General features: G+C 32.2%; 8 protein-coding genes and 1 pseudogene across 9 annotated transcripts, besides 3 other annotated features; 6 read left to right on the forward strand and 3 right to left on the reverse strand.

The window, feature by feature from the left end:
- Nucleotides 1-6,354: part of a mobile genetic element that runs on past the window's edge.
- On the reverse strand, nucleotides 1,846-2,518 carry TVAGG3_0588180 (uncharacterized protein; the record flags this gene model as incomplete). Its single annotated transcript, XM_051239394.1, has 1 exon — nucleotides 1,846-2,518. A coding segment is annotated over one exon (673 nt), but the record flags the coding sequence as incomplete, so codon positions are not given.
- TVAGG3_0588190 (uncharacterized protein) lies at nucleotides 2,543-2,797 on the reverse strand (the record flags this gene model as incomplete). Its single annotated transcript, XM_051239395.1, has 1 exon — nucleotides 2,543-2,797. The coding sequence occupies one exon, from the start codon at nucleotides 2,795-2,797 to the stop codon at nucleotides 2,543-2,545; it is 255 nt and encodes an 84-aa protein (XP_051097219.1).
- Nucleotides 3,303-4,182, forward strand: TVAGG3_0588200 (uncharacterized protein; the record flags this gene model as incomplete). The annotated part of the gene is made up of 1 exon (XM_051239396.1): nucleotides 3,303-4,182. A coding segment is annotated over one exon (880 nt), but the record flags the coding sequence as incomplete, so codon positions are not given.
- On the forward strand, nucleotides 4,906-5,364 carry TVAGG3_0588210 (repellent protein 1 family; the record flags this gene model as incomplete). Its single annotated transcript, XM_001322102.2, has 1 exon — nucleotides 4,906-5,364. The coding sequence occupies one exon, from the start codon at nucleotides 4,906-4,908 to the stop codon at nucleotides 5,362-5,364; it is 459 nt and encodes a 152-aa protein (XP_001322137.2).
- Nucleotides 5,413-5,655, forward strand: TVAGG3_0588220 (uncharacterized protein; the record flags this gene model as incomplete). The annotated part of the gene is made up of 1 exon (XM_001322103.1): nucleotides 5,413-5,655. The coding sequence occupies one exon, from the start codon at nucleotides 5,413-5,415 to the stop codon at nucleotides 5,653-5,655; it is 243 nt and encodes an 80-aa protein (XP_001322138.1).
- TVAGG3_0588230 (uncharacterized protein) lies at nucleotides 5,818-6,138 on the forward strand (the record flags this gene model as incomplete). Its single annotated transcript, XM_001322104.1, has 1 exon — nucleotides 5,818-6,138. One exon carries the CDS (start codon nucleotides 5,818-5,820, stop codon nucleotides 6,136-6,138), a length of 321 nt encoding a protein of 106 aa, XP_001322139.1.
- Nucleotides 6,355-8,299: a mobile genetic element.
- Nucleotides 6,365-8,225, forward strand: TVAGG3_0588250 (annotated as a pseudogene). Its single transcript has one exon. A coding segment is annotated over exon 1 (1,861 nt).
- A 980-nt stretch (nucleotides 8,300-9,279) lies between the features above and the next one.
- Nucleotides 9,280-9,497: a mobile genetic element.
- Nucleotides 9,498-11,169: 1,672 nt separating this feature from the next.
- On the forward strand, nucleotides 11,170-11,741 carry TVAGG3_0588270 (uncharacterized protein; the record flags this gene model as incomplete). Its single annotated transcript, XM_001322105.1, has 1 exon — nucleotides 11,186-11,701. One exon carries the CDS (start codon nucleotides 11,186-11,188, stop codon nucleotides 11,699-11,701), a length of 516 nt encoding a protein of 171 aa, XP_001322140.1.
- A 423-nt stretch (nucleotides 11,742-12,164) lies between these two features.
- On the reverse strand, nucleotides 12,165-13,928 carry TVAGG3_0588280 (uncharacterized protein; the record flags this gene model as incomplete). Its single annotated transcript, XM_001322106.2, has 1 exon — nucleotides 12,165-13,928. One exon carries the CDS (start codon nucleotides 13,926-13,928, stop codon nucleotides 12,165-12,167), a length of 1,764 nt encoding a protein of 587 aa, XP_001322141.2.
- Nucleotides 13,929-14,013: the final 85 nt, after the last annotated feature.

Genomic DNA, 14,013 nt, shown 5'->3' on the forward strand with positions numbered 1-14,013 from the left:
TTAGAAAAATATAGCTCATTTTACTGCAAACAAGATGTAAGAATTTTAAGAGAAGGTTTTGTAAAGTTCCGCAATGACTTATTGAAAGAGTTTGATTTAAACGTTTATGACTACGTTAGTATTTGTTCTATTGCTAACAAATTGTTTGAGAACAGAGTATACTTCCCGAATGGAAATCTTTATGACCTCTCAAATAAACCAAGAGAATTTATTTCGAGATGCATTCAAGGTGGAAGATGTATGTTGTCAGATAACATGAAACAAAAGAGCAAAAAGAAACTCATTGCTGACTTCGACACTGTTTCATTATATCCTTCAGCTATAGCAAGACTTTATACTTTAGAAGGTATTCCAAAAGTATTGAAGGAAGAAATGTTAAGCACAGAGTATCTCATGAGACATTTATTCGATGACGACCAAAAGGAACCCATTGGTGAAAAGTTTATGTCTGGCTTCTTTGTTCTCATTAAGATAACAGAGATTGGTATACCCAGACACTTTCATTTAATAGTTTGCGACCCTGAACTAAATCCAGAACTTAACGTTCCAAGAAGTTCAAACACTTGCTGTCTCATGTATGTTGACCATATAACATTACAAGACCTCATAAAATATCAAGGTGTCAAATGTGAAGTGTTGCAAGGATACTATTACGATGGAAACAGAGATATGAGAATAAGAGATGAAGTAAAGAAGTTGTTTGAGTTAAGGTTAAAGTATAAGAAAGAAGAAAACCCCTTACAAGAAATTATAAAACTCATTCTGAACAGCATTTATGGCAAAACTATTCTATCTCCTATTGAGTCAAAAATAACCATAGTAGATGACAAAGATGCTATAAGATATGCTATAAGAAATTACAACCATATAGTGAAGTTCGAAGGTTTGGATGGTTCAGATAAAACTATTTTCAAGCTAACGAAAAGCATTTGCAGACACTTTAACTTCTGTCCACTTGGTGTTAATATTCTGTCTATGTCAAAACGTATTATGAATGAAGTATTCTGTACTGCAGAGGACATGGGACTTCAAATCTTTTACCAGGATACCGACAGTATGCACTTATATAATGAAGACATCCCAAAGCTTGCAGCAGAGTTTAAGAAGAGATACGGTAGAGAACTTATAGGAAAGAACCTTGGTCAATTTCATAGCGACTTTGCAGAAATAACACCTGGAAAACAAAGTTTAGCTTATAAAAGTATTTTCTGTGGAAAGAAGACCTACATAGACTTACTCACTAACGATTTAAATGAAGTTGCATTTCACTGCAGAATGAAAGGCGTGAAGCAAGATGTTATTGCTTTAACCGCTAATGAAATGTTTCCTGAAGCTATACAATGCTATTACAATGAAGATAAGAACATTCACATACCTGTTGGAACATATGACAAAGACTCTGAGTTCAGTTTAATGAAACTTTACAAAGCACTTTATGACGGTCAAGAGATTGGATTTGACTTATGTAAGTCATGTCAACCTTGCTTTGCTGAAAAGTTTAACTTCTCAATAACGACTAAAACAAGCTTTATTCGTAAGTTGAAGTTCTGAGGTCATTTATTTTTGTCAGCAATGAGGTCATGAATGAGGTCATGAATGAGGTCATTTATTTTTGTCAGAAATGAGGTCATTCGTGATAAAAATAAAGCTAGCGTAGATTTTACAATACTGCGATGGTAGAGTTTAAGAGTTGTGCTTCAATGTAGAGACAGTCCTTATGGTCTGGAGGCAAGAACACTGGACATTTATGGTCATGAGTGGAGTACATGTCTATCCAAAACTCACGATTGAAGCCAGTTAATTTATAGTATTTAGGGTTAGGAAGTGGTGAAGTTCTTGTATGACCAATGAACTCATTTTCAACGCCTTTGGCTATATTAGAGTAAAGTATTGCTTGCTTTCTATCCCAAATGCCAGGTGTTACAATCTTTGAAAATTCATTTTTCCTCGGAAGCATTGCATCATAATTGAAAACATTCTTAAAATCATCACTTGGTTCAGAGATTTGAAATCTTATACGTAATGGATTTTCTTTCTTTTTAGCGACTTCATTGAATGGTGAGAATACAATGAATTGACAGTCATGAGTTCCATCTTCATTTTCATTAAATTCATAATGAAAGTCTATAAGTTGTGGCTGACTACCTTCTTCTTTCAGTTGTGCAAGAAACTCACGTAAAGGCTGTAAAGTTTGTACTTCAATGTTGAACTTTTTCTCGAACATCTCATTAAATGAAATCATACATTGTTGCAATGTTGTATCGTCTTTAAAGTATTTGTATATGTGAATGTTTTGGGCGCTTAAAGACTGTTCGTCATTTTCTATCTCGACTTGAAGTATAAAGTCAACCTTTCTGAAAGCACGTGTTATATACATAGATGTTATGCCAATGTACTTCTCTTCATTTATGTTCACAATCCAGTCTGTTGGAAACTTAAACGTTACTCTGTTCCCCTTTATTTTGACGTCAGGGTTTTCACTACTGAACGCAACAGTTAAAGGTATTTGTCTATACATTTAATTCGGATAAAAATAAACCATTTACTCTTTCTTTGCTTCAGCTTCTTTAGCTTTTGCTTCTTCTCTAGCTTTTTTCGCCAGCAAACGTGGGTTCTTCTGTCTTCCAGCAGCTAATGCAGCTAGTTGTTTTTCACTAAGTTTTCTCTTTGGTCTCTCTGGCTTTTGTTCTTGTTTTTGTTCCTTCAGTTCGGATAAAATTTGCTCACGAATTTCTTTCTTCAATGCTTCAACATCTATGACCCCTTGGGTCTTGTCCGTAGGATTTGACTGAGTCATTTGACTGCAGATAAAAAACAAAATTAAAACTTTAACCGATGTAAAATGAGCTTGTCAAAATCAGACGAGAGTCTATTATATTAAATGACGCAAGAGGAATACAACATCCTTTCTATTATGTAAGTCAGAGTAAAGATGGTAAAATATATGTAAGAAAAAGAAAGGTTCCATTAGCGAATGCAGAGAGCGACAACATTAAGGTGCATGGCAAGGGTGAAGTCCACGAAGCCCATATAAAACCTTCTGTCAAACTGAGCCACCAAAAGAACAAGAAGAAAAGAAGCCAGATGTACTTTCAATAACGAACCAAGAGCTTATTGCAAAGTTCGTGAATTTCATTGAAAAACAAACCGAGTCAAAGAACCCTGACCCACCAGTGAAAGAAGTTGAGACAAAAGAGAATGTACAGTTCATTGAAAATGTCAAGAAACAACTTCCACCACGAATGCCAAGAAGAAGAGTGAGAATAATGAAGTAAATAGATATTTTTATCTGAAGTAAATACATGCAGAACGAACAGTTAAACGAATTTACTCCAGCAGAGCATATTCATCAGATTCGCTCATATTTCGATATCATAGACAATGCAGTTCAAATTGGTGACACTAATAGAAAATATTCTGACGCAAAGATTCCATCACAACCTGGAACTGCTAAAGATAACACATGGGTAACATTCAATCTCTCACCTCCTGGTGAAAATATGTTGGACCTTTACAATACATTCATTACGTATAAAATGGAAGGTCAATTTATTGCAGATAAAGAAATTGGTTCAGGTTCCAATAAAACAAACCCACCAGGATTTTGGATTGGTTTCGATGACGCTTTCTATGCAGTTGCTGGATATCAAATCCTTGCAAATGGTCGTATCGTATATTCTCAAGACAACGCAAGAGAAGAAGCATATATAACTTCAAACTCACAAACTACCGAACAAATAAAGAAAGTAGATGTTTTCTCAAAGACTCGACATGAAGATGTATGGAGTCATTCGGGAACATGCAGAACAGGACAAATTGTTAGTGGTCCAATTACAGCAGGAAAATCATTTGATTTTAAGCTTCGTTTAAGAATTCCTGTTAGAAGATTCCTTCCATTAGAAGCTATTCGATTTATTCCAGCTTTTGCAGGAAACATTCAGCTTAAAGTAAAGTTCAGTAGCGACGCCTTACAATGCACATCTATATCTGTAAATGATATCATTGCTTTCAATCCAACTCTTAAAGTTGCATTTGCTTCAGATTCAAATCCACCGACAAATAAATTTGTTCCATGGAATGAACCATTCACTATGATAACGAAGGCAGTAGAAGCTAGTGGAACAGTTACTATTACAACTGTAACCCAGCAACTATTTCGAACAAAGATGGATTTTAATGAATGTTTCATTCATCCAAAGTCATTCTCTTTAGACCCTAACATTTATACAGAACTTGTAGAACATTATACAAACGAGGCTTTATGTTTTCCTGTTAAAGTTATGGATTGGATTCCTATGGACGGTTCATTCTCAAAGAATACAGATAGTTCAAGTGCAACATTTACAGCAGCTTATACGCCTATTAATGTTAAAAGTATTTGGGCACTATTTAGAAAGAAAGACAACTATTATGTTAATTTTGAGAACCCTAAGTTTAAATATCTTCAGCTTTCCATGGGAGCTTATGGAAATATGCCTGCAGAACCTGAAAAATCATATGGACCTGTATTTTATGAAATGGTTGCGAACGCTTGCAATACAAACAATGATATGATAGGATTTAATGAAGATGTTATGAGGTCATTGGTGGATGATGGTAGTGTGGAACATAAATGGGATAGCTATGACAACACACATTTCTTATGTGGTTTTCCAACAGAAGTGGACTTTTGCTTCCACAAGGTCAAACATCTACTGCTCCAATAACATACAAATTGTCTGTTAAAGGACCTATTGAACTAGCAACTGAAAACGTACCAAAGCCACTTATTGGATTTATGAGGGATTGTTGCTTTGCCATTCAGGTGCGTGCTAATGGCATCCCATAATAAGATTAGATGACTATAACTTAGCCACGGACGACAGTGAGGAATAAAGGATGAACGTTTATTTTTAAAGCTTATAAATGAGTTCTTCATCAAGCTCTCGTGAACCTTCACCATCTATGAAACAAACTTTACCAAACGATTATGGAGCACCTATTGAATATTTCTTACGAGCTGCACAATGGCAAAGAGCAGTCTCACCAAGGTTAGGTGTTCCACCAGCTCCTGTCAAAAATAGCATTTGGTCAAGTCCTTATATAAAATATGGTCTCCCACTAGGTTTGCTAGCTACAGCAGGAGCAGTAATGATGTTGAAAAGAAATAAAGCAAATGTTATAAATAATACTGAAATAGCTGAAGTTAAACAAACTCCAACACCTTCGCCAAAACCAACGCCTTCACAAGCAAAACCTTCAATAACTCCTGAACCTATGGAAGTACAAACTCCTGTTCAAAAGTCAACTCCTAAACCGACTCCAACATTTAAACCAGAACCTACTCCTCAAATAAATCGTAAAACTCCTGCGTTTCCTTACTGAAAAAATAACGTTATTTTTATTTAATATTAAAATTTTTATTTGATTGAAATGACGACTAAAGTCACTGAAGCAATGAAACAAAAGTTTTTGGTAGAATACATTAAATCAGGAACTATTCCGGAAGGTTTTTACATTCATACTATGAAGGATGGTAGAGTTCAGTTTAGAAAGATAAAGCAACCATTAGATAGAGAAGGTATTTTGAGAAAGATTAAACTTCATGAGGACAACATTGCTGAACTTAAGAAGAAGTTAGAAGAGTTGGAGAAAGCAGACGACAGTGAGTTATAAAGCAATGAATTCAACAGGTTAGAAAAGAGGTTAGATATCGGGTTAGATCTAACCTTCTACCCTAAATTTATTTTTGTGCTATGTTTTCATACGTGTGCGGGTGGTGATATCATTAATTTTTTATTTTATTTTTAAATAATTTTTTATTTTATTTTTATATAAATGACGAAAACTATTGAGATAACAAACTACAACGGTCATGAGTTCAAGAATTTGTTCTTCGTTCCTCGTGAAAATACATTCTATCAGATACGAGGGAGAAAGGGTAAAGTTAGTTTGAGCGTTTATGAAGGAATGAAGAATGGAAAGTTTATACAAGCATACGATACAAACGGTAAACGTGTTTCATTAGCTTTGTCAAAACTTACTAACATTCATTTTGACAGTGATTTTGACCTATATGAAGAAGAAAGTGAGTCAGAAGATTATGAGCTGTTATGTGAAGCACAGCAATGGGAGGAGTTGCAATACTTTTGTAAGTGAGAACGTTTATTTTTACATTAGTGAAGTCGTTTGTGAAAACGTTTATTTTTTCATTAATGAGGTGAAGTGGTTGGCGGCTTTATAAATATTTAAGGTTAAGTTGGTGTTTGTGTTTGTGTTGTAAAATATACATTAACGGTTTCGTAAAGTGTCAAAACCGCTAAGTTGTGTACGGAGGCGAGCAGTGCCACAGTACACGACTTAGGGATACTAACTATTTTATCTCATGTCGGAAAGCAAACCGACAATAGTGGAAGAGAATCAAACTATATCAGTATCCATCTAAGCTATTGTTGATGAAGAAAAAGGAGATGGAGCTGATATGCTGGATTTAATTCAAAATGAATTGAATTCCCGTAAAAAATTGAAATATAGAATGGAAATACCTGAAAATTCCCCAATTCCAATTCTCAAGGAAAGATATAGCAAATTAAAATTTACAGATCCTACAGAAGCTGCTATATTTATTGCAAAAGATTCATATAATTCTTTTTATCCATTAAATTTTGAGCAAGGAAAAAAGTTTCGTTGTCCTAACTGCCAATTTTGCATGGAGCTTGTAAAGACTCATGAAAATAGTCAACTTTTCTTCATTCCAGTAATTAAACACGAGCATAGAGCAAAGCAATGCAAGCCGAGTAACAATATACCAAAAATTCTTAAGTTGCAAGCAGGAAAAAAAGTCTATGAATTAGCAAATTCTGATAATGTTCCTCAATGCAAAGAAATTTTTGCAAAAGAATTGAATATTCCCAATGCAACTTATACGATGTTCCATAATATAGTAAATAAACTTAAAGGAACCAAAAGGGGATAGAATTCAATCTTACAATTATTTCTCAACAATTTTTTCAATCATAAACAAAATCGAACAAGGATTCTGCGAAATGATTTTAGTTAAAGAAGTTAACAATGAAATTGAATTGCATACATTTAAGAAAGGTGATGAATTACCTGAAAATTCAAAAGACTTTCAAATTTATTCATTTATTGTAATTCCTCCAATAACTCATTTTTACATGCAAACACAAGCTTTTTGCGGAATAATTCAAATTGATGGAACGTTTTTATTTTGTATTAAAAAAGGAAACTTACTCATTATTGGTACACCTGCACCAAATAATAGACTTATCCCTATTGCATTTGCATGGTCTGTTAGTGAAAATACGATAACAATTAAGGATATGCTCACTAAATTGAAATCTTTTATTCCACCAAGCAGATTCAAGAATATTTATTCCGATCAAGGTCCGGCAATTATAGCTGCTGTTAGAGAATCAGGCTTTTCTTGCGATCATAAATTTTGCTTACGTCATTTTGCAACAAAAAGGGAATACATCAATGTCTATTCCGAAATTGTTGAAGTCGCTTACGCAGACCATCCTCAAAAACGAATTGACTTGATTAAAAAGTTAGAAACTCGTTTACAAGAGGAATATCCAAACCGCGAAAATAATCAGGATCTCTTTAAGTACTTAGATAGTATTAACCCATTTGAAGGATTCGCTGACTACACCGCTGGCATACTCACAACATCTCTTATTGAATCCCTTAATGCCGAAATTAAAGATAAATGGGATACATATGAACCCGCCGAACTAATTATCCGTCTCATTGAACATGAATTCAATCTTGTTAAAAATGTTTTAACAGGTGATTTTAAATCAGATAATATTATCAAAAATCTAAATGAAACTTTGAAACATTCAGATATGTTTAGCTCGGTATTATATGATCCAATTCAAGAATTATATTATGCAACTTTTGGTCGCTATACATATTGCGTAAAAATTATGTCAGATTCACAATATTCATGCACATGTAAGCACATCGAATTATACGGATTACCTTGTATTCATGTAATCGCCGTATTGAATCACTTTTCGAACAAAAATCTTCTTAAAAATTTGAATGATGCAGTTCATGCTCGCTTCAAATGTTCAGAGTTTATGACTCCTGTGGAAGATTTAATGAAATTTTATGTTGACCAAGCATCTTTAAAAATTCCCGGAATAAATTTCAACCTGGGAGAGATTGAAAAATTAAGGGGAAAAAGGACTAGGATTAAAGCATTTTACGAAAAGTGATGCTGTGTTGTTAGTTATTTATTTACTTTTTTTAATATTTTTTAAAAAAATAAAAGAAAATTCAAATAATTTTGTATCTCCCATGATATATCGACCCACGAGTACTAATGTGGCTATAATTAGAGATTGCAACTCTATTATGATCATAGTCCGGTGATATACAATAAGATTCAAATTTTGAAAGAATTAAATTAATAAAATCCCGGTGAAAAAAATAAAAACAGCTTCTAAAAGTATAGTTATCTTAAAATACGAACTTTAACACAAGTTTTTTGATCCAATAGAAAATTGAATTCTTTGAATAAATAAAATATTTTATGTATTAACATATTAAATTTCCTAATTATTTTTTCTTCTTGGGAAAATTTTTGAATTCGAATAGAAAATTCAATAAATTGAAATTGGGTTGAAAGAATTCTCCATATTAACTTGTCATATATTTCAGATCATATAAATTAAGTTAATTAAATTTTTTAAAAACCTTAATAGGATAAAAAAAAGAATTTACACACTCTCACTTTGAAAACGTAGAAAATGCCAATCTATTGGTATACATTTTAGTTTTGTTAAGTTTACAAAACAATTACTCTAGATTTTAAAGATTTATCAAGAATTTAGAGAATATCCTTCTCAAAACAACTTTAATAGCGAAGGATTAGTATTGAATCGGATTTGTAACATAATTATAGTACATTACAATACAATTTCTCCGACTTTTAAATATTTTTGAAATATTTACAAAATATGCTCTTTCTATCATCGATACTTTAATACAGAGCAAATTTAGTAAATGTCATCACGTTATTTTTTCATAAATCGTTTTCGAACTTTTGAAATATTTATTTTAAACCAGTTTTCTACATTTAATATGTGAATTATATCAAAAGTAGATGGGCGATACTTGTAAATCTATTTAAACTATTAGTTTGCTATTATTGAAGAACTTTATAATTTTTTTTTCTTATGTATGGAATTAAAGATAATTTTGCCGATTCCAACTGGTTTTTCTATATGAGTTAAATATGCCAAGTGAAATTGGACTTGCCAATATTGTAAATTGAAGTATGGACTATATATCGATTTTCATTGATTGATGAATAACTCGGAGTAATGTAATTGTTGATAATGAAAAATAGTTTTCAATTGCTGGTAAGGGCCAATGTATGTTCAATAGCTCCGAAAGCAAAAAATGCACGTTTAAAAAAAGACGATAACGATTAAATTACAAAATCGATAACGACGACGATTAAATTACAAAATCAATAATGACCCCAAAAATTTTATTTTGGAGTTAGTTTTATTGATTTTTCAATAAAAAACATTTCTAAAACAAGAAAATAAAACGATAAAATATTTATATTTTATATAAGGATCTTATATATTTAAAATAAATATCATTTTATTTTTTTCATTGGTGTCTGTCAAACCATAATACACTATTCAAAAATTCAATGTGTCTTGCGGTTTCAAAAGACACCTTCAAATTGAACGATAGCACAGACACTATTGAATTTTACCCATTTTATTTAGTTTTTACCCTTTTTATTTTTAAGAATTAATGACTGAAACAGCCGTTTTGCTATGACCTCAATCACTTTTATTTATTATTTTAAATATTATTTAATTTTATTATTTGAATAGGCCAACTTATATTTGAGAAGCTCAATTTGAGACCACTTAATACATTGAAATATCATAAATATTGAAATATTAAAAAGTGTATTTCAAAATATTGAAATTATAAAAATTTATAATACTGAAATTGAGACAAATTAATAAATTCAATGTGTTTTTTTTTTGAAATAACTCTCAAATATTATTTTTTTGTTTATTTAATGATGAATAAATATGATTGCTTTAGTCAATCATAAAAACTAATTTAAGTTTAAAATAATGAAAGGATAATTTGATCGTTTTTTAAAATACAATTATTTTTGATGATTTGCAAGAATCTTTGAAAAGAATATAATATAGGTTCTATTTTTGTAAAATTTATCCACATCATGTATTACATAAATTACGATTAAAACGATGAAAGAACCAAAAAGTGTGTTTTGTGTTTTGTTGTTGCGTGTTGGATGCGGGATCCTGTTATTTCCGAAATCGACAAAAAATTTGGAAATTTAATTTCCGAAATCGAAATTATATTAATGTTTTTAATATTCTTATATCAAAAGGATTAAAGTTCATTAAGAGAAAAACAATTCTTCTTCTTCAATCTATTGGCGCATTTATTTCTACACGCCAATAAGGAAGGGAAAATTATAAGACACCATGGTGTCTTCAAAACGCTAATTTTTGATATTTTTAACAACCCTATTATTCAGACACCTACATGGTGGCTTGGACTTCCTTGGCAAGCCAAGAAATATCTTGATGAAGTATTTTATCGCTATATGTTAAATGGTAACATATCAGCAGAAAAATATGTTCTTATATCATCAACATGGAATGCATCCGAATCAAAATTCCAGGATCCAACTCAATTAAAAGAATTGATATCACCTGAAAATGTGTTTTTGGCAACCTATAAATCACTGGAATTTTCTGGATTCAAACCTCTTCCACTATTAGCATTCATGGATGTAATGAAAAATCCTGATTATCCAAGGTTTGTTCAGCAGCTCCATGATTACCTTGATCAATATTTCTAACAAATTAAATCGGATGAATTGAATTAAATAATCATGTTTAATTTCGCCAGCAAAAGGTGTTCATTTAAGATGATTATACTATATATCAGATATGTAATAGGAAATATAATGATATTACTGGTAAATTCCATAATTTATCATTAATTTTATTCAATCAAGGTAACAAAAATACGTTTTGGATCCATATTCCTTACACAATACATACTTGACCTATGTATATGTTGTATTAATAATTGAATCAATTATAATTGATACCTCGCATCAATAACGATAGATGTTATTTGGCCGGATATTGAAAAACAATTGATGATAACAACGAAACAGCGAAGAGGTAGTATTGACAACTCAATGGTTCCTTCTGTAGAGGGCCCTTTAAAACAGACAAAATTAGTTTTAAACAATGCAATTGCCGCAGCAAAAGATTGCTTTACACCACATCGAACTAAATTAGGAGAATCTCAAATACTTATTGATAACGCAATTGCATTACAATCATCGGCCAATAGATTCAACGAATCGATATGTAATTTCAATGCAAAACGAAATAATAAATTTTTCGAGCAACTTGTTGAAACAAATAATGCATTGGAGTCAACTCTTGGGTCATTCACAGATTATGCTGCAGCAGTGAATTCCACGAGGTCTTCAAGAATTAAATCAATTTTACGTCTTTCAACAACTTTCATACCGGCTGCAATATATTGGCTTTTCCAATCACTGAAACCAGAAGTAAAGCAAATTATTATACCTAAATCTGTTATTGATCCTTTATTAGAAGAATCATTCAAAATTTATCAATCTCTCCTCGACAGTTCTTGTTAGAATAAACAGTGTTTGTATTTTATAATAAAAAGATTTAAAAATAATTTTTAATAATCATAAAATTCCCTAATTTTCTTTTACTGAGAATAGTTTGAGCGAGAATATAAACGACTTGTCAGAAATACCGGCTATATCTATAAATTTCAGCATGAGTTGCAATTTTTATCAGAAATTGTTATGATCAATTCATTATTCACTTCTAAAAAAGAATTCTTAATTATAAGACGTCAAGATTTTTCTTACACTTGATACAGAGATCAATGAAGAATATCATTTAAGAGAAATACCGCTTCATTTATCAGCAGAAAATAATAATATTCTATATTATTATTCATTTAATTGCCCATTCTTAATTATGCAAGAAATTTTATGGCGGTTATCGAGTATACGCATTAACTTAGGATATGCTTTAAACCAGTAAAGTGTTTTTCTTATTATAAAACAACACAATAATATTTAATCTTTATTCTATGTTATTAACAGACAATAAATCACATAATCCAGACATTTGTTCATAAGACAAACTTCCGCCATTGTTATGCAATCCATCTAAGTTCTTAGCTGGTGACATTTCCAATATCTTTTGGTTTGTAAATGCTGTCCAACAGTTCTCTGGAGGTAATTCTTTATCCTCTTCCAACAAAGCGTTTGTGTATTCGATTTGCAGAGGATTCATTGCCAATGCCTTCGAAACTTCACCTTCATTTGCAAGATAAAGAAGAGCTTCAAATCTTCTGTATCTAACTCTGAATCTTATCAAAGGTTTCTTGTCTTCGTCCAACAAGAACTGCAAATTCGAAAAAAACTTCGATAAAAAGTCAATGTCCAAATGTCTTGGAGAAGTTAATCCGCTGACTACGACTGGCAACAAATTACCTGTTTTCTTCTTTGGTCTATTATCATTTTGCATGTCCTTTAATTTGTCAACTTCAGTTCTAAATACATCAGCAATTTCTTGTCTGACGAATTGTCTTATTAAAGGATTTGCTATCTTAGTAGCTACATTGGAAATTGCTTCTTGTCTGCGTTCTTTCATTTCTCTTTCTCTCATCTTTCTTTCGAGTTTTTGACGGTTCATTTTTTCTTCTCTTGTTCTCTTGTTGTAGGCCTTCTTTTCGTTGGTGAAAATAGGCTTTACGTAAGAAGCCAACTGAGAATCAACATATTCTGTGATGAATTTCTGGGAAATGTCTTCAACAATCTCATCAATTACATCTGATGGAATTGTTGACAAAAATTCAATGAAAACAGGCTTCGGAGGCTCTTCAGCCTTTTGTGCCTCAAGGAGTTCTGCTTCTTCTTCCTCTTTCATCTTGCGCATCAGGTCGTCGATGTCTTCAATTTGTGGTTTTTTGTTTTCTTCGACAACTTGTGGCGGATTCTTTGGTTGTGTGACGGTTTGAGGCATGTAGTATTCATTAGTGGACTGTAAGATGAGATCTTTCCGGTCGAAATCTTCTTTGTCGATTTTCTCAAGTCGAGTGGTTTCATCAGATTCTTCGTCATCGTTCTTGAGGAATTGAGGTATGTGGTCTTTGGCGAAGACAGTAAGAGGCGGTATATCAGTATCGTGGTATTGTACTCGGATTTGCTCTGTTCTGTATAATGGATCTGAAAACTTTTGGTTTACGCGTAAATCTACATCGTTAACTTCATTCTCGGATTCTGATTCTTCCGAATCGCTGAGGTAATTGAGAATAGGAGCACAAATATTGCCACTTTGACCACGATTTAAAACGTATGGCTTTGTTGGACTAGAAATAAGCGAATCAAATTGGCACTTCGTGAAAAGGCCAAAGAATGGCTTATCGTCATCGTCCAAAAATTCAAGTTGAGGCTCTAAGAAATTTCGAATTTGATTTGGATGAGTTGTAATAATATGAGATACAACATCTGAGCGTGGTCCATGATAGCCACATATTGAGCAAGTAAATTCTTTTATTGACGTTTTATCGAGAAAATTTTCTGCAGCAGCCGTGAATGCATAAGGTAAAGTTTCTCCGTAATCAAGATCATCATATCCTTCTTCGACGTGGAATCTGTTGCATTGCAGAGTTAAATACGAATCTTTTTTCTTATTTGAAAACAATCTTGATTCTTCTTTCATAGGGACTTGAAATAAAAAAGGACATCTCGGAAGAATCTTTCCGAATCCATAAACAAATGAATCACCCTCAGTCTCCCGAAAATCTACAATGACTTTCTCGGAAGGCGGGGTAATCGTCATCAAAATTTTGATAACTTCATTTTCGTGGATAGTTTGCATATTTTAAACCCTTGTTATATAACACAAAAATCTTCTCATAAATGAT

The sequence above is a fragment of the Trichomonas vaginalis genome, chromosome II, assembly GCF_026262505.1.
Source record: "Trichomonas vaginalis G3 chromosome II, whole genome shotgun sequence".
Lineage (NCBI taxonomy): Eukaryota > Parabasalia > Trichomonadida > Trichomonadidae > Trichomonas > Trichomonas vaginalis.